Source organism: Semicossyphus pulcher, unplaced genomic scaffold (genome assembly GCF_022749685.1).
Source record: "Semicossyphus pulcher isolate SPU_LCO1_2020_fin unplaced genomic scaffold, fSemPul1.0.p SCAF_21, whole genome shotgun sequence".
Taxonomy (NCBI): Eukaryota; Metazoa; Chordata; class Actinopteri; order Labriformes; family Labridae; genus Semicossyphus; species Semicossyphus pulcher.
In genome coordinates, this window is record NW_027211695.1 from 3,660,257 (window position 1) to 3,682,898 (window position 22,642).

At 43.0% G+C, this 22,642-nt stretch overlaps 1 protein-coding gene across 10 annotated transcripts in view; it reads left to right on the plus strand.

Annotated features, from left to right (window-relative positions):
* nrxn2b (neurexin 2b) overlaps nt 1–22,642 on the plus strand; it is a 699,408-nt gene that overhangs the window by 87,777 nt on the left and 588,989 nt on the right. For 4 of the 10 annotated variants that reach the window (XM_069671756.1, XM_069671757.1, XM_069671762.1 and 1 more), the window contains one exon: nt 21,667–21,696. The exons of 4 other annotated variants lie outside the window; for them this stretch is intronic. In XM_069671756.1, the coding sequence (XP_069527857.1) occupies nt 21,667–21,696 (30 nt within the window). Of the gene's footprint in view, nt 1–15,084; nt 15,102–16,970; nt 16,992–21,666; nt 21,697–22,642 lie in introns of all 10 variants that reach the window. 2 more of the 10 variants (XM_069671759.1, XM_069671761.1) reach the window with 2 other exon arrangements.

Consider the following 22,642-nt stretch of genomic DNA (forward strand, 5'->3'; position numbering starts at 1 on the left):
TATAATTATTTTTTTCAAATTGCAATAAATATCACAGAACAAAAAGTTCTCCAATTTTTTCCACTATCATGCAGCCCTAGTAGTCTCCATACCTATGTGTACATTCACTGTATTTAACTCTGCAAACACCTACATTTATAAGCCTCAGACGTGCTGAACATGGTTGATAACAAAAGTATAACTGATAAATCACACTTTATCCTGGAAAAGAATAAAACATAAACACCTGTTGCTGAGCTGCAGAATGCCAACAAAGAAAAACCTTTGTTCTTCCACTCACTACGGAGAGATTGGCAAGTTGCCATTCTCCTCTCAATTCAAATGAATTCATTAAAGGTCGGTCAGTCACATTTTAAAAGCAAGAAACAGTCAAGAACAGTATTCTGCCTGCAGGTTTCAATTGCTATTTAAGGAAGCTTTATATTTACATTTCAGCAATATACTGTGTTTAGTTCTAAAGACATGCACCCTCTCTGTACGCTAAGAACATATAATGTTCTCTGACCTCTCTTCATTTCAGGCAGTATATGATGCATTTTCTCTGGGACCTCTGGGAGCACTTTTCTTCCTGAATTCTCACATTATATTTGCATAATTACAACCTGTGAAACTTTCTGCTCTCGCTACTTTCGAGCACATGTTTTGAACTTGAACCCTCCACTTAACGTCCTCTTACACTGTCACAACAGTACATTCAGACACCCTTTTAGTTGCTATGGCACGCACCACAAAAAGCTCTGTGTGAGTGTATGCGTGGGCGGTTCTGCGGGCAGAACGTGGTATAACAAGAGATAACAGAACCCCACTGATGTAACAGGGGGGGTTGTGGAGCTTCAAACCCCACAGCAGTCTTTGTGTATTTCTCCGTCTTTGTCTCTCCTCTTCTCCTTATGGTGACATTTTTCTGGGCTGTGTGACGCCTTGAATGACAACTAGGGGCTCTTTGGAGTGTATGTTGGCAGAGTGGCCTGGCTGAAGGAGATAAGGAGGAGAGGCCGCACACATGCACACAAACACCCACACACGTGCACATTGTCCATGCTTAAACAAATGACACGGAGACCTCCACACACAAAATTCAAAGTAAGTCCTTGGATCATTTGAAAAGTGTTTTTCTAACATTTCTGCCAGCATCTTGCTCCCGACTGAAAGTAGCATAAGATGAAATTCAGATTTGAAATTACTGTCAAAATTTAGTTGGATGCAATGTTTCTTTGAATTGTGTTTAGAAAACTTCAAAAGGATTCTTTGCCTATTGTCTACATTACTGCTGAGATTATTTCCCATCATGCACCTGGTGCCAATTCAAAGATTAACAAGCAGTAAAGCAAAAAGTAACTAGCCTTTGGCTGCAGCCGCCCTCATGTGTGCAGGCCATAGCATTAGCTGCATAAGCAGGCCGCTAGCCATGCAACTCCCTTCTCCCCACTCACTGTTACACCTCAGCTAACTGACGTTGCGCTAACAATTTGTACAAACAGCAAGCAAGCAACTATGGCTTTATGTTCTGTTACAGCCCTTGTGTGTGAAGTGGCTTACAGCTCCCTGAAGTCTCCTCTATGTTAACTATCCAGCCACGTTTCTGCGCCCTTTTTGGTGAGGCAGCGGGCCTGTTGGCTATGTCATGTCATTGTACTCCACTTTTTGAGTTGATCAATCTTTTTGATATCAGGTAATTGCAGCACTCGGGTGTGTTGTTGTTGCTTGATTGTAAGTTCCTCCTTTGTAATCTTAGGTAGCAGACATACACACACATCGCAAACATATGCACACATACACCTGTTGAGTTGCACTACTCCACTCCTGCGTGAAAACACTAAAAGCATCTCTACAAGAGTGCTCCCCGTAAGCACAGATGCTCATCAATATGTATCACCCAACCCAGTAAGTCAGGGTGATACGCTCACACACACGTATACGCTCATATTCTCCACCCAAGCCCCAGCTTGCCGCTCTGCCATGGGGATGGCAGTGGCAGATGGCGCCTGTTCAGAAGTGCCGGGTACCCAGATCCGTTGGTTGGAGCCCCGAGAGGCGCCGTTGATCATAGAAATGAAGTGGAGATGACACTGATCACTCTTTCGCCTCCTCTCTGAGCTCCCCTCGCTTGCAGTAAATGCAGAGCTGCTTAAGGTGCAGGAAGGGAAAGGAGGACGGGGGCAGTATGGGAGGTGAATGCAAACAGACCACAATCTCACATGGAGGCAGCGTCGGGGGGGAATTGGCATGCAGACGAGGAAACTCTACCACCTTGTTAACTAAAAAGAACACACACAAAACGGTTGAATTGTCAGTGATAAGCCTGCGCGTGGAAAAAAGCAGAAAAAAGAAACAGCTCCTGATTGATTTTGGTATTTCTGAGGCAGCTCTAATTATACGCTTTTGTTACTGACACTGATGAAATACTCAGAAACAGTTATTGATTTGACTGCCTGACTCTTTTTCCAAGGCAGATCCATTCCTCTACAGCTGATATCAATCTTTATCCCACTTTCAGGTGCCTTATTTAGCCGAGCAATTAGTTTTAATTACAGGAACTAATATGGAAATTGATTGATCTGGATCACTGTAATATGGGCCATTTCTTATACACCAGCTTGTTTGACTGTAGTTTAAAACTTATATTGTGTATCTGATGTATTCTTTGAATTAAACACAGTACATCGGTTTTTATATCGTATTTTATGCTGGAGAAGTTCGGTACTTTTAAACCTGGGCCCTATTTTTTACAAATTTGTGTGTCGAAATGACTCATAGGAGCAAAATCGGTCCAGTAGACGGCCTCTGACATGGCAGCAATGTGGCTGCAACACAATCCCCAGGGGCAACTGCGCCCAATCAAAGTCCTTCCACTAAAAATGCTTGTTTTTACCACTGACAGGCTCAGATTGTTACTCCAGGTGTCCAACAACATGGAATACGGATACTGAAATGATCTCTATAAAGATCGTCCTTAAAGAGTAAGATCCTTTTTATGTAACCAGAAACAGAAGTCTCGCTCTGAAATCTCGCCGGTGGTGAGATGTTACCTGAACAGGACGGTGGAAACGTGAGTTAGAGTTGGAAAGGATTTGTTTTCGTAGAGGACTGCCAGCAGGAATATATCTCAAAAGCCATGGCTGAATATTTACCTGATTTCAACAATGAAAATGAGGCATTCGAATTTGATGGCTGTTACCATTTATTGGACCATCTTCGTAGGGATCATTTTCGTAATGTTGTCGGACACCTGGAGCAACAATCTGAGTATTTTGATCGGGTGCAGTTGCCCCTGGATTATGTTGCAGCCATTGCGGCCGTATCGCGGCTACGGCGGAGGCCATCGACTGCACCGATTCAGAAAGTTTTTGTTCCTTCGAGTAATTTCGACAACTACATTTGTAAAAACAGAGCCCAGGTTTAAAAATATCAAACTTCTCCTTTAAGGCAAGTCGTGCTATTGATCTGTAAACATTTTGGTGTGAAATACACAGCAGTATTTACAGTTAGAGTTGAACTGTGACTGCGACCATCTTCTGTTGTAACTTATATTTTTCTGTGTAAACACTGACAATTGGTAAGCAGATGCATGCACACAGGCCACACCCGGGCCTCTCCAGCCCCACCAGAGAGCAATTCATTGCCAAAAGAGAGTATCCCATTGAGGAAATCACTTCCTTTTCAATTTCCCCTTCCTCCCTGGTCAGATAGGCTCCTTTCTTTGGTAGAAGACACAGTGGATAATTGCAAATAATTGGATTTAGCAGTTCATTGACTTTGTTGCCAGTTTGTTGGACTTGACAGTAGATAGCCAGGGAGAAAAAGAGAGAGTTACCATCTCAGACAATGTGAATAAACTCTGCATGTCAGCGAGTGTTTTTTGTTTCTGCGATACAAGGGGATCCCGACTGATCCCTGCCGACCTCATGTCACGTCCTCAGCTGTGGTCTTAATCTAACCCTGGCGCAGCAGTGCACACTTACTGACTATTAACACATCCTTATGTTATCGCTCCCGTGGATCACCAGAATCAATCTTTTTTTTAGTGTCACATAATAAGAACTTTTAATAAGCAAAGGAGAGCAGCGGAGGGCCGCGGGGGATTTGAGTTCTTTGTGCCTCGAGCCGGCACATTAGCATTCATAGAGTATCATGGATTAGAGCGGTAATCCTCAGGAAGCTTGTTTTTTCAGATTTTCACGATATCTTTACTGCTAACCAGCAGTGGCTTTGGTGTTTTTACACTGCGCTGCACAGGGACTGTACTTATATCAAGAGCAGAGCTGGTGCTTCTTTTGTCATGTGTTCATCGCGCTCTTTCTTTTTGTCTTTCAGGCACAGTGACACCCAGTATTGATGCTAACATTTAAGGTCCAAATAAACCGCATCACTCCCTGCCAAAGTTTATTTACCCATAGAAGACCGAACACACACTTCATGTCCAACATAACAAATCTGTTTTTCTTTAACAAAAAAGGAACATAGTTTTTAAAGCCTTGCTAATATCGACAACAAGCCTGCAATAAAGAAATCTTTTTGTAGTAGCTGCCTTTATGAGTGTCCTATCTGCCCTCTTCAACTTGTGACCACATAATGACCCCCTGCTACTAGGGACAGTGAAGCATAAAGGCACCACATTTCGGGGTCTCTCTCTCTCTCATGTGGGTTTATGAGCCACTAATCCAGTTTCCTCTGGGCTCCCCGGGGATGAGCTGATTCAGCGGCGACTGCTTTTTCAGCCACAGACACACACTGCTAGGAACGCCTGCCATGGAGGGGATAAGGCCGTTGAGTGCCAAATATGTGGTGGCTCAGGCAGCCCCCGGTCCCTGTGATGAGGCGCCAGATCCCTCTGTGGAGGTGGAGGTAATGGTTGGAGGGCGGAGAGGGGTGGGATCACAAATCAGTGTGGGTGGGACAAACTCTCCCTTTGTGTCGAGCAACCTGCTGCTCTATGATTCCCTTTCACGCTCTTTGAGTGAATAAAAAACAAAAAAAACGCGAAGGATGCAAAAATAGCCCAGAGAACAGATTGAGTGGTTTTCTTAAAGAGCTGTCGTGGGGTTTAAAAACAGCACGGCGGATCCGTGGATGAAGTCGTGACAGATGGGATCAGTGGAGCCTAGCATAACAGCCCTATCTGATTGAGCAATCCTGCACTGTGTGAGCGCTAGCCAACGCTGTGGTGGTGGTGGTGGTGAGGGCTTTGGCGGCAGTAGCAATGAGAATAATTACCTTGTGTACAGTGTAAAATCCCAAGGCAGAGTTGCACCTTTGCACATGCAAACACACATGCACACAGTGAGATAACACGGGGCTGTTGTTGGCTCCTCGGGGTAACAGGACACGACAAACTGTTTCTGTTCTGTTTAACATGAGAAATTGATATAATAATTAATATGTTTTACTACATCTGTAGCACCAAATACAAAGAACAGACCCTAAATATACTCTTGTTCCCTTGAGTTAGCTTTTTTACAACTCCGTTTCCTACTTAGTGTTTTTATATGATAACAATGCAATAAAATGCAAATGAATGCAGGCCTGTGTTGGTTCCACTCGTCTGCACTTCATCGGTGTTGTTATGTATGCTGACGAATGCTTACAGTTAAACTATACAACCTACGCAATTTGGACTTAATGGGCTACAGGATTCCTGACTATATAAAAAAAAGATTTACCCCCACAAGCCAATTCAGAGATTTATGAAGTTTTTTCCCCTTCTTGTCTTGTACCTGCATCTCTGCTGAGTTTACCTCTGTGGGCAGCGAACCAGGACACAGTATCTTCTGTGAATATCATTACTGATTCAAACGCACCCTCGATATAATTACTGCATTCTCTTATCTGGTTTTATAACCTTGTTCGAATGCAAATCCCTCTTGACTTTTAAGAGCTGAGCATTATGTATTTAGGTGGATACTGTAATAGGCACACACAATGGCGGGCTTAATTGCTTGCAGAGACAGAAGGGAGCTCGACAGAGAGGCCACGTCCAAAAAAAAAAAAGAAGAGGGACAACTGCAAAGGAGTCGGTAGAGGTTAGGTTAGAAAAATGGAGTCTACAAAGAGAGGAGGAATGCGAAGCAGAACGTGAACACAGAACCCAGTATGGCGGAAAAGATGCAGGAGCCGGTTGCCATGCCAACAAGGCTCGGACTGCAGCATCCCATGCATCTGTCCACAGAAGGCCGGAAAAGTGATGAGTGACTTTCAGGAGAAAGAAAAGTTGGGGAGAAAACAATTCAGTAGTGTTGAGGGAAAAGAAATGGATTTGTGTCGGTGCTTTCTCTTGCACCGAAATGTTTTTAGGCCGGCTACAGTAACGGATATATTTCGGAGGAACGCTTCAAGGTGGCACACTCCACATCGCTGACGGAAGAATTATTAATGAAGGCAAAGGCAGAAGATGGGTTGCACTCTTAAGACAAAGCCTCAATCTGCTCCACTGGTTACATTCATGTGTAACCTTTTGTATTAAACTCATTGTATAATGATTGCTTTAATGATACCCCTTCACAAATATGCACGCGCTGGCGTACTCGATGCTTTGTATTTGTTTTCTGTCTCTTTAGCAGAGGTTCTCTCAGTGTGCAGCGTACGTGAAACCCCATTTCAGACCGAGCTTGGCTATTTCACAGCACAGCGGCACCAGACGACTCCTACATTGTGTTTAACATTGTTGAAATATTTGTTTACAAGGTTCAGTGCCGTTTAATTTTCTTGTGATCAGCTCTCTCCGCTCCTTCTCCCTCTCTTTAGCTCCTTCTGCTCGCTCGAACTCAGGAGCCCCTTTGTTTGAATATGCAGAGGACTTCTCTCTCGCTGGTATTTGTTCAGTTTGCCTAATTAGAGTTTGGCGGGATGAAAGCAAGCAGCAGGGCTTTTTGCTCAGCGGCTGAAACTAAACGAGATACTGTTGTGTGTCAGGGAGAAAACAACTTGAGGTTCGTTGTTTCCTTAATTTAGGCTGAGCTCTGCCATTTGATGGCACGTCTTCACCTTTAAAAGAGACAGAGAGTGACGCTTTCTTTTCTTTTTGTATTAAGACAACTTCTCGTTTCTTTCCACCTTTGTCTGCCATTTCTCTTTGGCATTTTCCATGAACTGAGCGCACAAACACTCGTTCTCGCTTGACAGGAATAAAAAAAACAATAACTTTAAAACACACTTCATTCTTCATTTTCTTGTAAAAATACAAAGTGCACAGGTGTTGGCAATGAGCACAACAGCCAGTAACTTTCCAAATTCACTGTCCCTGAAATAATTTGTTATTTCAGTATTATTTTAACATCACATTTTCTTTCTCCTTATGTAAGGGTGTAATGTGTTCAATTGTGGAACTATTAAAAACTCACGCTGTGTGTTTGCTGCAGGTGTAGCCGTTAGAAGTAAACAGTCCGCATGCACGTCCGCTCTGTGAATGTAGCCACGGCGTTAACGTGCACCAGGACGTGGTGCCGCTGACAACGGGAATACACACACTTATGGCCACCGCGCATAACTGCACCTCTGCCTCGATCATTCCGCAGGCAGGTGACACACAGACTCTGCATGCACAGCGGGGGATTAAATCTCCCTTGTGTGTGTACGAAAACGTGTGTGTTTATCCCGGTAATGATGGTATTGCAAATTCCACGTCTGGTGGCATTATTGATACCACTATACCTATCGTTTCCTCTTTTTTTCATAGTCAAGTGCACTCTGCTTTTTTTCAACTGTTGCCCTGTTTCTGGCATTTGACCAGGAGTAGGGGGTTTTGAAAATTTTTTACTAGTCTGCGGTAGCTTGCTAACGTCTATTAGCGAGTGCAGCAACTAGCATGTAACATGTTGTTGACAGCAGTAGCCAAAGTGTCTGCAGTGATGCTGACATCGGATGGAGATTACCGCGGGATTCCACCTAGAAAGTAATCAATCCCATCGGGACTGTGAATCTCGGGAGGGCTACTATATCGTGTACATTGTGGGCTTGTGCATCCTGCTGGCACACTGAGCCAGTTAAATGCTTTATCTACTGGCCCGGGGGGTTACAAACATACCGTCGGACCACCGGGCCAGTGCTTATGTCGAGCCCTGGTGCATTGTCCTTTTTTAAAGTCAGTGTGTTAAAAAATCAATTGGTTAATTCACCTGATTGTCCTAAAACTTCTATAATTAAAACTTGCTGAGGAGCCTGCTCAAGCAACTTTTGCAGAACCATTTTCTTCACCACTGTGCAGCAAAGAAAGACACCATTATGCTGTTGTTAGTCAGAGGGATGCACCAGTAGGGACTTTCCAATCTCAGTTAAATCAAGCTGCGTCTCGCTTTCTGACAAAGACGATCCCCGCCTCAGAAAATAGGCTCATGAATTATGAATACATTTGTTACACAATTTCCATTAATTTTGCCATAATTACCCAACTCTCTCTCAAATGACTCAACTTCCAGGAGCACTGCAGCTTCCATGGTCTAATGGTGTTTACCCAGCCCAATGAGCTAAATGAAGTTAGCGCGTCGTCTCAGTTGGAAGACATTAATTTTCCATTATGGGATGTTGTTGCAGTTACCTGCTGAGACCCACCCTCTGACACAAGACAGGAAGTCGCCCTGACGAAACCTCACGGGAAGCCACATTTCCAGGAAAAGTCATTAAGATTTTATTTTTTTCCCTCACATGAAACTACAGTTCACCGCCGTGCTGTTAGTGGAGAGGAACAGGATGTGTGCTACTAAAACCAGCTGAAGGGAGAAAATTGTCAAAATGAAACATTAAACATCTACAGACGCTCAAGGCAAGGTGCTATTTTGCACTAATGTCCCTGCAGATTACTTTGCCTCTGACTTGAGCTTCATGGCTCAGAGGACCTGAGTATTTTGTTGTTCTTTGTACTTTATCTCACTGACATGGGCTTACTTTTTTAACAGGAGTGGCAATGATTCCAACTTATATCTGCCTGTACAAGTCATTTGTTACACTCTGGAGCTAAAGCTTCCTGTTACTGGTGAAGGTCGATCATTTCTTGTGTGAGCTCCTTGATTTTGGAGCAATGTGTCTTTTTCATAGTATTGATACTTAAGACCTGTCACTAATAACAGCAGATAGTTATCATAGTGTATGTCTAATAGAAGCATGATGTTGTATTTTTGCAGATATATGCAGGATTCTTTGAAAGTCTTCCCTTTTATTAATATTAGATTGTCACTCCTACTGTGACGGCAAAGGGGCGGATGCAGTCTAAGACGCACGCTATAAGCTAGCTAACGCTTTGTCACGGACATGCGGCGTAATAGACATGCGACGTCATGACAGTGTTGCCAACTCAGCGACTTTCTCACTAGATTTACCGACTTTTCAGACCCTCGCAGTGACTTATATTCAAAAAAGCGACTAGCGACGTATTTTGCGACCAGTGAAATGTATTATATTATAATTCATTCCCATGTATGCTGCTCAGAGTAATCACAGTTCACGGCTCCTCTGCCAGCAGCTCCGAGTTGCTCTCTCTCCTCTCTCCTCTTGCCCTGTGCGCAGCAGCACTGCGCAGGCAGTCAGGGGGCGGGCGGGGCTGGCCTGGGGCAGCGGGCTGCATTTGCTCACAACCACAGAGATTTATGCAAATGAATACGTGATGATGTCACCAATATGCAAATTAGCGTATGACGTCATCTGGCGACTTTTGGAGCTAGTGCTAGCTACTTTCATTGGAAAACAATTGGCAACATTGTGTCATGATCGCCAGTGCAACCAATACCCTCACAACGTTACAATGGGCGGTAGCTAGCGGGATTGCAAACTCGACATGGTGAAAAACAGATGGTAGGCTATAAATTGTGTGTGTTTTGATTGTGTTTTAAATAAAATAAATTGAACTTGTGTTGAAATAACTCATATAAACATTTTTATTAATACATAGCTGTAGAAAATCCTTTTCCCTTTGGGATACCCCCAAAAACAGACTGCCTCTTATATTCCAGATTTTATGGTAATTCTTCTCCATATTGCAAAATAAGAGAAATACTGCAACTTAAATTGCAATTTACACATTTTTATTTTTATGTAACATTTATAAAGATTCATACCACAGATAGTAAACAGCTTTTGTTGCTTGAGCACATTCAAGTATCATCTCTTGTGTTGGAACACTACAACTGCCACGGGCTAATTGTGCATTGCTATGATAAAATATTTAAGGCCCTTTTTGTAAAATGAAGTTGTACGCCTTCTTGTCAAATCCAGGCAAGATAAATCCAGATCCAAAAACATTTATACATCTGTAACCAAAATGTGTTGCTATATAAAAATGTAGTCTCTAATAATCACATATATTATCGCCCAGTTTGTGTTTTGATTTTGTCACGTCATCCATACCAGTCTAAATGCAAAAGAGACTCATTTTCACAGATGCCAAACAGGCATTAGAGTTACTAACTCAAACAAGTGCTGCAGACACTCTGAGCTCGTCGAGTTGAAACTTATTGACAGCTCTTTCTGGTTGTGTCCGCTCCTCATTTTTTTTATTTGTCACACAGAAATGATCATAACAGAGACGGATAATCCAATTTGTGGGAGCAGATTGGCCAGACACTGTTTTGCTGTTGAGTGGTGTGAATCCTGTAGATAATAGGAATAACAAATGGCCTAGACAGTTTAAAAGCTAAAGGGCAATTCTAGTCTGTTAGTTTTTTTCTCCAAAGGTTGATAGCCAGGCGCACGGATACATTTAACCCATCTGCGATTATTAGTAAGCAACCCCTTCCTGTTAGGGAGAGACTGCAACAATTGTTCAAAAGGGTTATTGGCATGATGCTCGCAGCTCAGCGTAGGCTGTGTGTGTGCCGGGGTTGAGGTATTTCTCTGATTTGTACATATGAAAGGGGAGGCTTGCATGTGCTAATCATCCACTCGAAGACTGCCTTCCTTCCTTTCTTCCTTCCATCCATGATTCCGGTCTCTGCATACTACATCGGGTGTGGAAAATTACAGCTCCCAACATCCCAGGAATAAGGGAAAAACTGTAAAGGACAGCGTGCATGCATTTTGTTGCTCACTCCCCGTTTCAGCTTCCCTAATGAGTACAGTCCAGAAGTGGCAATCAGAGGCATTCATTCCAGGAAATTGACTGAGGAAAGAGGGCGGATGGAGCGGGGGAATGGCTGCAGGATGCATCTGCAGAACTGGCAGTGGAAGATTAGGAAAAGGAGAGGAAGGACAGATGGATACTACGAGAGAGGACAGTAGATCTCGGTGGGGACTAATAATTAGTTTTGACCTCATAAATGAAAGGAAAATAGAGGTCAGACATGGAGTTTATTGGTTATCGCGAGATGAACCCAGCTTGGCTCATGCAGGACAGAAACTCCAGATAGATGCACTCTTACACGAGGATGCTCACTGTGCTTTCATTCACATTTTGCTCCAGTGCTGCTTGAGCTCTGCCGTTTTGAAGTGAACGCAGTGGGGTTTGTGTAAAACCTAGTAAAACACTGCGGCTCCTCTGAGTGTCTTTTGACTGTCTTTTCTAAATTACCCTAAGTGAAGAACCCACCAACGGCCCTGCTGCGTGTTAGCTGCAATGGCTAAATCATGAAATCAGTTCAAATCCTCCAGCTCGACATATGGAGGTCCAATTTATTTATGAACTGTGTAATTAAGATGGAGCGGCAACTGTTCAGATCTCTCCCCCTCACCAATCTCCGAGACGCTCTGATTTATTTTCCCAGACATATCCCATGACATATTAGCTGTGTTTTAATGAACAAAATGTGTGAGTCAAAGGGAATTGCTCAGTCTTATGCAGTTAATTAGCAGATTTGGGGGTGAAAAATATCTTGATTTGAGATATTTTCTTTGTAAGATTTAACTAAGACCTCCCGACGTATTGAGGAGACAGTTATCAAGCCACTAAAACAACGCTTAAAGTGTTTAGCGTCTGGGTAATCCCTTACATATTAAATGTTCAAGTTTTATATGTTAAATAATGCAGTCTAAAACAACAGAGTTGTTTAGCATTAGCTTCAATATTCTCTGCATTCCTTAGCATGTGCAGTCTTAATTATGTAGCATGTCTCTTTCTTATTGTAACTTTGAATAGTAAATCACGTCCTTTGACAGGCTTCCAAACAACTCAGTGCATCGCTCCTGACAGATGATGGCTGTTGCTGCTGCGTAAAGTGGAAAGTGACCATAAAGATTTAATGCTTCACTCGCTCAGCTTAAGTGCCTCGCCTGGGGTCAACAGTTCCCTGTGGTATTTCCAAGGAAATCAAATGCATGTGTACGCCAACACACACACCCACCAGAAGAGAGGTCTGTACTGCTGTAGATGGAGCGCATTTTTTATTCAGAAACCTTGAGAATCTGGGCTATTCTGCCAGAAAAAAACACGGCACACCAGGAAATAAACGTGTGTTTAGACTTCTCTGTATATTCAGGCTTTAATGCTCTGAATCCAACACAGAATAATGTGTGGATGTCACCTGTATATGTTCACAGGTAATCCCTGCATCTTACAGTAATGCTCTTTGTGTCACTGTCATTATTAACACACAGAGAGGCACATCATATATACGCACTAATGTATTGTGACATTTGCACATTGCTCATACTCCATTAAATGTACAGCCAGTGTAAAATATCCTTTGATTCTCTGTTGCTCAAATGCATTAATGCTTTTGCTTCGAATTAAAGCTTTGTGCTCTTTCCTTCATTGTGATTAAACGAGTAGTTTTAGATCTGTGTCGCAATGTAAGCAAAGGACTCTAGTGCATATTGTAACATTCAAGGTAGAGCGTCTGCACTACTATTGCAGGATACATCTGTCGTGAGGCTTATGATACTACCTCTGTGTCTTGTGTTAGATGGTATTTATTTGCTTGATTGACAACCTAAGGCTTGATCTTAAGTTCATGCCTTAACCTAAGCTGCTGCTTTTCGACCCGTTCTGAATGTTTGACTTTGTGCTGCTTTTGTAGTACACCCAAATCCAAACAAACGTAAAAGCAACATGAACATTCTAATGTAAAAAACCTTCTGCCTCTCTGTATCACTCCGCTACATCAAACATGCACGCGCATTTTGCAACTGGTGTGTGCTGCACAGCCGTTGTGCGGTACGTCTCTCTGCAGCACCGAGGCAAGGAGAGAGAGAGTGCCACTTTATTGCTGGCAAAATGTTCAAATACGACTAAAGTTATCATTATGATTCTTGGTGGGGACCACCTTTTTACCTGGAGGTGTTGGAGCTTAGTGCTAGCTGTTACCAGAAGAGCTACTGTTACCTGTCAAGAAGGACAAGGGCGCCTCTGCATCGCTCTTCCCTTACACTCATCTGATCCTCTTTTTATTTAAGGCTCTCTTTGTAGCTGTTTCCTCCTCCATGGTCTTCCTTCTTTTTGCTTCTTTAGCAGTGTATGCCGTTGTTGGCAAAGGAGGAACGGGAAATTTACCGCAAGTTGCCATAGCTCCTGACTGACACAACCCCTGCATGCACGCTGCTGACACAATTTTGTGCAGGCAGGTTGGCTAGTTACGTGGAAAGCTAACTCTGATTGGTTGTTTGATTCAGACTGGACAAACAAACTAAATACAAAGGGGCGGACGCTCGCAGTCACAGATCAGCAATCATTTCAGTTTAATATTGTTAAGGAAATGCAGTGATCAAAATGAGTTATTTTAACCAAACTCTTAATGTTGCGTACTGTAGCTTTAAGCAGCCATGCTTTTCTCCAGTGTACTGCACGTGCAAAATAGACGACACTGCAGTGACCTGCAGACTGGGTGTTTATACTGTACAGCCAGGCGCAGTCTTTGAAGGAACACTGACTCAGTTTCTGCGCTGAAAAAAAGCGACCTATTAACCAAAGCTTCTGTCTTGATTTAGCAATTTGTGTAAGTGTCAGTGCCTTGCTATTCTTGTATTTTGATGTTCAGCAGAGCAGTGAGCGGACATTTCATAGAACGTACAGCATGTTCTACACATTATAATCAAGTCGGAGCGTGTGAATGTAACGAGCCAGTCACACATACGGACCCAGAAGCTGGGACAGCAATAGGCTGGTATTTATTGTGAGTGGGACCTTTTATTGCAGCCACCTGCTTAGTTTCAGATATTTAAAATGGGCCAAGCAGCACTACGGGGTAAAAGATAAAAAACTCAACTTGATGCAAATGTCCTCCAACACAATGAAAGCGGAAACCAGGGCGAGGGCCGATCAGGCTACTTTGTAATCTGGGAAACAGACGGTACGACATGTTCTCATCGCCACGCATTCAAAGCTGCTGCTTCCTGGGATGCACGAGACCGTGTCTGCTTTGTATCTGCACGTTTGAATAAATCACAGAGCTCTGTAGTGTATGACGCACGCTCAGTGTGCTGGTTGACCCAATGAAGAAGATTTAGACATGATTCCACTTGATGTTAAAGTACAGAACATATTTCTTGTGTTTGAAAGTGGGGCGAGCTCTGTGTTAATAATTAAAAACACTAAAAGACATGGAAGCCTTTAACATCGATCTATAACTCTCTGTGAGATTGTCCAAGTCTTCTAAGCCCCTTACCTCCCACTATCTTTTCCTCTTTCATAGAACAGATACCCACAATGCATTATTAAAGCCCTTTAAATTCTGCTACAGTTTCTATATTACTTCATCTGTGCAAAGACACTATGCATTATAGATCAGCCCACAGAGATGAATATTAGTCACATTTACTCAGAAGCGTTCTCCGACATCTTTTAATCACGTGTTTTCACAAATTGCCCTGGTTTGTTTCCGAGGCCCAGAGGGCCACGCCTGCTCTTTTTGGCAGCGGGAGACGTGCAGCGATGATTACGCTGTGAAACTTTATCTGTGCCCAGGCCCAGTAAAAGCCGCTGATTTGTGGATGCGTCAAACGTTTTGGATATTGTGCTGTTTTATATCTCGTGCCGAGGGGTGCGCCCAGCAATAAGCTGCACATAAAACCGTTTATTGTTCTTATTTTATACTTCATGACTTTTATACACTTGGATACTTCCTGCTCTTAAGTAATTCTTGCTCCCTCTAAAGTCATCAAAGGCAGTGTTGTCAGAAATATATCCTAACTGCTGTTGTGTGGCTATCATTTCCGGCTGTGCTAGTAAAGAAGAAGCTTATGTGTCAGTATGGCTGGTGCTTTCAGAAGGCGCGGGGAGTACGGTGACCATATGCTGCTGAGAGTCCTTGGAGGGGGATGCTATTTAACATGCCGTCCCTGCTCCACAGGGGGTTTGAGAAGCAAACACATTCTTCCGTCTGACTCTGTGTCCATCTGATGAACGAGGGATAGAGGAAGTGAGAGGAGAAGAAGTGCGGAGTGGGAAGAATAGGGATAATGATGATGACTCCCATTTTTCTCTGTCCCGTTCAGTCGTGTGTTGTCGCTGTCGTCCAGAGGCCGAGCACATCTGCTCGTGTGCGCGCGTGTAGGATGATCATCATAATCTGCGGACTTTGTGATGGATCAATATCTTCAAGGTCATTCGAAGACATTGCTTTAAAAAATTCTGAAATTTTCTGAATACATTACACCTACCAAGACGTGTGTGTCCGAGTGAGAAGTCATAACCGCTCACAGTTCATCTTGCTCACAGTATGAGCAAAGTAATAGATTCATTTAACCATCATTCTCTGATAACCGCCTGTTTCCCTCCCAAGATGTCAAACACGGCGGCTGATCAGTGGCCATCGCTTCACAATATGAAGAAGTAGTACCCCTCCAGTGTAGGCGTGATGTTGAATGATGATCTGGGCGCTTGATGGGCCAAACAAACACAGATCTTTTATTCGTGACACCAGGGTTTGATTCCCACGTGTACCAAATTCTCAATGGTGACTTCTTTTAAGATATTGACTTGGTTTAACGTCACATGATGTACCAGGTTACAGGTTTAAGACATATAAAATGTTTTATTTCTGCAAAATACATTTAATTACTGTGTAAAAATCCTCCCAAAGCATCTCCTCCTTCTCCCTCATTAAAAATTCCTGAATCTGCATAGGCCTCGCCCACTATGCAAATTTCCAACCGCCCCCTCTGTCATGAAAACAAAACACGTCTCTGCCATCGTTTAGTGGCAACTTGTTGAAACTTAGCTAGCTTGAAATGTAGTAATTAGCAGTAGCAACATTTGCAAAAATGACAATGACGGTTACAGCTGGCTCACACATTGCTGAAGTGGTTGCCATAGGTTGCACATAATGATATGCATAGCGTCACCCCGTCCATTAACGGGATTGGCTCCTTAGGTTTGTGACATCACAAACCCTGCCAATCTGAAAACGTGTTGTTCAGCCTGTCCTTGGTACACTGCTTAAAAGCAGACAGGCCCAGCCATGGAGATGACTGCTGATGTTGTCCCTGATATGTCTTGTAGCACATGAAGACGCCACATGGAGATGTTTACAAGGTTAAACACTTGATGTCACTGGAGGGGAGCTTTAAGCACTGGGTTAGGTTTAGGATATAAGATCACAGTTGAGGTTTCAACCAAGTCATTTTGACAGCTAAACCTAACAAATAAAGTTTTATTAAATGTTAAGGTTACTTTTTTTAAAAGATTATTTTTTCGGCTTTTTGCCTTTTATTTATAGGACGGCTGAAGAGAGGCGGGAAATGTGGGGAGTAGAGAGTTGGGGATGACTTGCACCAAATGATCGGCAGACCGGGAGTCCAACCTGCGATCAGTGCGTCGAGGGCCAAGGGGGGCCTGCTCTATCAACTGAGCTAAATCAGCACCCCATGTTAAGGTTACTTAAATGGCTTCATTTTGAAAGTCTGACACGACACTTTGCATTTTTTTTATTACTTATCTGACTGCCGAGCCCTGCACGTTCCAAACTGACGCTAGATGGGTACCTGGATCATCATATTTTGAAGCCCAGGTCCACTGACTACAGCTATGTGTGACAGAGTTTGGACTAAGACAATATTTCAGATATATATTTCTGTGTATGTATCCCTGGTTGAAATTGCCTGTCTGTTTTTAGCAGCCTGTTTCCGGGAGAACCCTGGTATTTGAGTCACCAACATCCATTTGAATGAAATCGCTAGTTTGCAAAACAATAATGGCTCGTGTTCATCAGACCTGAAAGCTGAGCGGAAGAACTCTGCAGATGAGGAAGGAAAGATTAGGAGGCAGATGGCCGGCGCAGGGCTGGATGTGGAGAAGGGGAGCGAAGACAAAGTGGAAGGAACGTAGTGGAAACGGAGGAGAAGGGGAGTGAGCCAGATAAGACGTAAGCACGTCTCCTCCTAATGACAGAATTATGACCCGGCTCCATCTGCCACTCAATCATCGCCAGCCAATCGGAGCCACTCTGCAATCACTGCTGGTTCCGTTAGGCACTCCCATCTGTACTCGCCGCGGAATGAAGGATGCAATCAGATGCTCAGATGTCAAGGAGATGTGGAGACTCGTAGCTTGAGCTCGGATTTCGCCGCGGTCCCTGTATATGTGGCAGGCGATGCTGTGATGATTTGATTTGTGCTCCGATATTGATGCAGAATGGACATTAAGAGAGATGGAGCTTTTCCTGATGCCCGATGTATTCAGATGTGATCAGTGATTTACATTTGCAGTCGTGCAGCCTCTTCTCAATCTCAAACCACTTGCTTGTAAAGGCCGTCACATCCTAAACACAATCTGGCTCGCTAGGAGTGTCGTGCTTCTGCCAAGACATCATAATATGTGGAACTGGCTGCGTGTGTGTGTGTCTCTGTTTGGGAGATATGTTGTAGGAAAAGTTTGGCGTTTTGCTTGATTTAAATCAAAACTTCTAATTTCCTGATATGATACCTCGGAATAAATTTCTCCTTCTGATTGATTTTGTTGGCTCTGCTTTGCCGCCATGCTGCGCACAACATTTCTGGTTAACGCTGGCTGAGAAGGCGCCATCTTTCCTTGTGTTTCCCCACCTTCTTCACCTGTGTGTTTTCGCCTCCCTGAGCTGAACGTGGCCTGGGTGGGGGTGCGGGGTGTATTTGAATGATTTGGTATGCAGCGACAGCACCGTTCTGTTTCATTGCAGGAGCCTTCGCCTTATCTCCTTAATGGATTATGAGCAAGGGAACAAAAACAGAGGGATGCAGAGTGAGAATGATTGGACTCCCTGCAAAGGGCCGGCAGGAAACGGACTGCAGGCAGATAAATAAAACACTCTGCCTGTACATTTCCTCTGCCCCTGAATCACAGATGTTATTAAGAAAGAGAACAATAGGAACAGCTTGTTGTCAAGAGTCATTTGAGCTTGCAGAGTCGTAGCATCCTGATTCACCTGCCTGCTGGTGGTGGTAGAGATGTGTCAGCTAGTCTGTTAGTCTGCTGTTCATTTGTGCTCGGAGACATTAGCTTCTATCTCTTTCTTGTTTACCTGCATAAAAAGCAGGCTGAGACTTAATGTTTAGGCAGCGTTAGCTGTCCAGAATATCAGTTAGCCCGTCCACAGTCTAAATGTCGATACACAGGCCTCACAGAGACAAACCCTGGTTCATTTGCTGCGCATGGAAGCGGATGTTTTCCCCTTAATCAGTGCTCATTTAAAGGCTGTCTCTCCTTTTTGCTGCTGCTACAATCTGTATTTTAGCACATTCTTGATTCAAGAGAAGTGAAAGTGTATTGAGTCACCTTACGACGTCTGAGTTATGCCATAAGCTGCACATCTTCGATATAAAAGAGCTTTAATTTGAACACCAACAGCTGCAGAAGACAATGTGCACAGGATACATTTACCTCTTTGGCAAAGGTCAAAGTTACTTTTTGTATTAATCTCAAACATCAAGGCAATATATCCAAATTTGTCGTATATGCTTGATTGTTAATTCTAATTTTTCATTCATATCCTTCAACCAGTGTTTTAGATGTTTTTGTAGCTTTGTTTGTGTGCATGTTGGACTCCTGTTCCTGAATGATTTCAAAAAGAAGTAAAGCGAGGCTTATTTTGATTGAGCTGTTTGACGGCTGTGCCAAGAGCCTCCTGTTTGAAATGTTATTGATAAAGAAAAGACAGGTCTGCTTGAAAGGATTCTCGTCCAGCACACATAATGTGGTTGATATTCTGTGCTGCCTGGGGTTGAATCCAATTTGCTTTAGCCATTCGGTTTATTTGGGTATAAACCTCGCTTTGGGCTACAGTTAAGACCGTGTTTCATTTTTCTTCCAGTTCTATTTTTCAGTTTACGGTTTGCTTCCAAGAATATTTCTCCAGAAGACATGTTTGTGTGTGTTTGTTTCAGTGCATGACCCCTGCCAGCGATGGTGTTTGAGCAGATATTTTGTTGTTGTTTTTTCCCACCTGCACGGCTTTTTCTTTTTACGTGATGAACCTTGTACACCAGCTTCCCAAAGCAGGTGCTGTGTGGATGCTGGAAATGATGTTTTATTGAGATGTATGTGACGTGGTTGTAAACATATAAATGCTGCATTTCATTTACCGTAGATTAGACAGCAGTGTGCATGTTTACACACTCTTATTAGGGATGCACAATACTGATGTGTTTCAGCCTACAGCACTAACAAATAATTACCTGCTTTTCATGGCCAATTAGGATGAGATAACCAATAATATCTTTTTTTATAAACCTATTTAATGCATTATTTAATATTCCAAAGCCTTTTGAACGCTTGCAGAATAAATCATATACATTACAATTATTTGTAAACAATAAACAATGAAGTACGAGTGTCGTGTGCAAGACAAACAGCTGCTTTTTTAAGCTCATGGTGCAAGTAATCACATAGGTGCAGACAACATGTAGGCAAATACTGGCCATTAATTTACCGGCCCCGGTATACACTCACGGGCCACCACATTAGGTACACCTGAAAAATCTAATGCAGGTCAATACAACAGCACTGCCACGGATTCTGCTCTTATGAAGTTTTTGTTGACTTTTGTTGTGTTGAGAGTCGTGTAAATTCAATTATGTTTATCACTGAGGCTAAGGATGCACCGATACCGATACCAGTATCGGGCGGTAAGTACTCGTATTCATACTATGATGAGTACTGCACCCGAACACCACATAATGGCTTGACGTTAGCCTCCCGTTAGTTAAGCAGGTAGGTGGAGAAGCAAAGTTGAGTGTTAAAATGTCAGGTTGCAGTTGCATCATAATGTTTATTTAATTTGTTACAGTCAGAAAATGAGGAACATCTGATGAAATGTTTTTAAAGTCATTATGAGAACTGTAATGATATTATTTAATACTCATATTGGTGCTCGGTATCGGCAAGTACCCAAATGTAAGTACTATTGGTCTGAAAAAAAGTGGTATCGGTGCATCCCTAACTGAGGCCGTAGTTAATGGTGGTGCTGCACTGAACTAAATTATATTGAGATGTGTCTCTAATTTTTGTCCTCCTTATTTACATACATGAGGGGGCCAGAGTATTAGAAACACCTCTGAATATAATGCAGCTCAGTACAGCCCCACCACCAATCGTCACCTTGACGCTGAAGTTTCATTGAATTGAACACCTCTACCACAGCTTAGAAAAAAGCCTGCACATTACAGGCAACATGATAGCAAATCTTATGGATGAGCTGGTGTATTGCATCACATTAGATCTTCAGGTGTACCTAATGAAGTGGCCGGTGAGTGCTTGTCATGCATCATTAACACTTGTGCAAAAAGCTCTTTTAAAGACAATAGAGTCTTTCTGTTTGGTTTTAACAATTTTTCACTCCAGTAAGGATCGACCTTTGAAAGGGCGGTAATAGTGCAGCTTCTGTAGGCCAGGTTGCTACTTCTGTGGAGACGACTGAGTAGCGACTGAGTTTCACCAGAACTTCGTGGTGCCGACAGAAAAGTGCAACATGTTTGGTTTTGACACATCAGCACCTGAACATTTTTCTGATTGTATTTCCAAAGATGAACCAAAAAGCTCTTGTTATCAACTTCACACTGACGTTTGAATGTTGTGAATGCTTTTGAATGTATTGCTTAAATGGGTTGCAAAAGTGTGTGAATGGGTTTGCTTGGTTTTGTCAGGCTACTCGATGTTACTGAGATGTTGTTTACTAAGAAATGCAGCAGGTCATCGTGGTCTTTTCTGCCGAATTGATCTGCAGTTTTTGGCAAGATATGTGCACTATAGCCTCCAGTAAGCTAGATACGGTCTGGGATGCTTCTGCGATGTTGTGTTCTCACATCTGTGTTGGAATAATTCCTGGCTCTGGGTTTTCACAGGCAACACAGAACATTTTATCCTGTAGCGTCTTTCCAGGTTGATCTCTGACCCTTCGCTGTGTGAGACCTTGCAGAGCTCTGATGCTTTTTTTTGTGTGTGATTTGAGTACAGTAAGAAATTAGGAATTCAGTTCAAGCCTTTTCTGCCAAACAGTTCTCTGTGTGTTCCATAAGTACTTCAGAGGAAAAAAAAGCATTTGTGAGAGCAATAGCCTTCGGGGGTTGCGCCAAATGAAAATGCTTTTTTTTCTAACCCCCCACACCTCACTCAAGAAGTGTTTGCTTGTTTTCTGTTACTATTCGCTCTCTCTTTCTCTCTCTCTATCTCTCTTTCTCGTTTTTTACCTTTGATTTGAACTCTGACATCCAAGTCTGCCCCAGGATGTCTGTCACAAACTGCAGTCCAACGTTGTGACAATGCTTTTTTTCTTCCCGTGCCTTTTATGACCTTCTTTTCTTCCTCTTTCTGTTCTTTTTTTCTGTTTTTTCCCTTTCAAGGTCTGGCGCACCTGACGTTAAACGACCAAGGTATGGGTTCATTCCTTTTTTATTTTGGTTCTGGTTTTTTTTAGAGGAATTGACTCAGCCTCTCTGCCCCCAACCCCTGGAAACTGCCGCTTTCCCTCACGATTTCCTCCTCTGCTTTTTTGCCTTCTCTTGGTGCCATTTCCCTCCATTTCCTCCCAAATCCTCCCTTGTCTTCTTGACCCTTTGAACATCCTCCCCTGTTGCTGCCCCCTTCTTACTCTCCCTCCACATCTCATTTATTTTTGTTTGTGACTCCTGCTTCTCCTCCCTCTCCCCGCCGCCATGTCTTTGTGCTTCTCTGTGACCTCCACCAATCCGTGTCCCACCCCTTGTCCTGTCCTATGGCTCACGTCCTGGACCTTCACCTCTGACCACCTTTGACCCCGACGACCTGAACCAGGGGCTGAAGGTAACACTTTTCTGCTATCCCTTCTGCTTGGGTTTAAACAACAGAAAAAACATGGGAGAAAAAGAAAAAGTGCTGATTCTATTGGAAACGTGTTTGCTGGTCAAAAATAACAAAAGCAAAATGTGTCCAGACTTCCATTCACTAACACTTCAAGGTCAAAGTGTTTCCGAATGTGCAGAGTTTCTCATCACCACTCTGCTGACATTCCCATTGTTTGGCATTCAGACTTTTTGAAGGGCTACAGTTCTTAAATGAAATGTGTTTGACTTCTTCTTCATGATAAAATGTGTCTGCAATTGTTTTGATGCTCTGAACACTGGATGATATTTGTGATGCTATTTTTTGTGCACCTTCTTCCACCACAGCTGTTTAATCTCTGCCACAGCACACTTCTCTCTCTCTCTCAAACGTTATTTCCATCTTCTGATCTTTCGTGCTTTTGATATCATCTTCAAAGAAGGTGTTTAACAGATTTTCTATGTGAAATTTGCTTAATTTTCTTTACTCCAGCAGCCAACATGAACGTTAAACCGCACA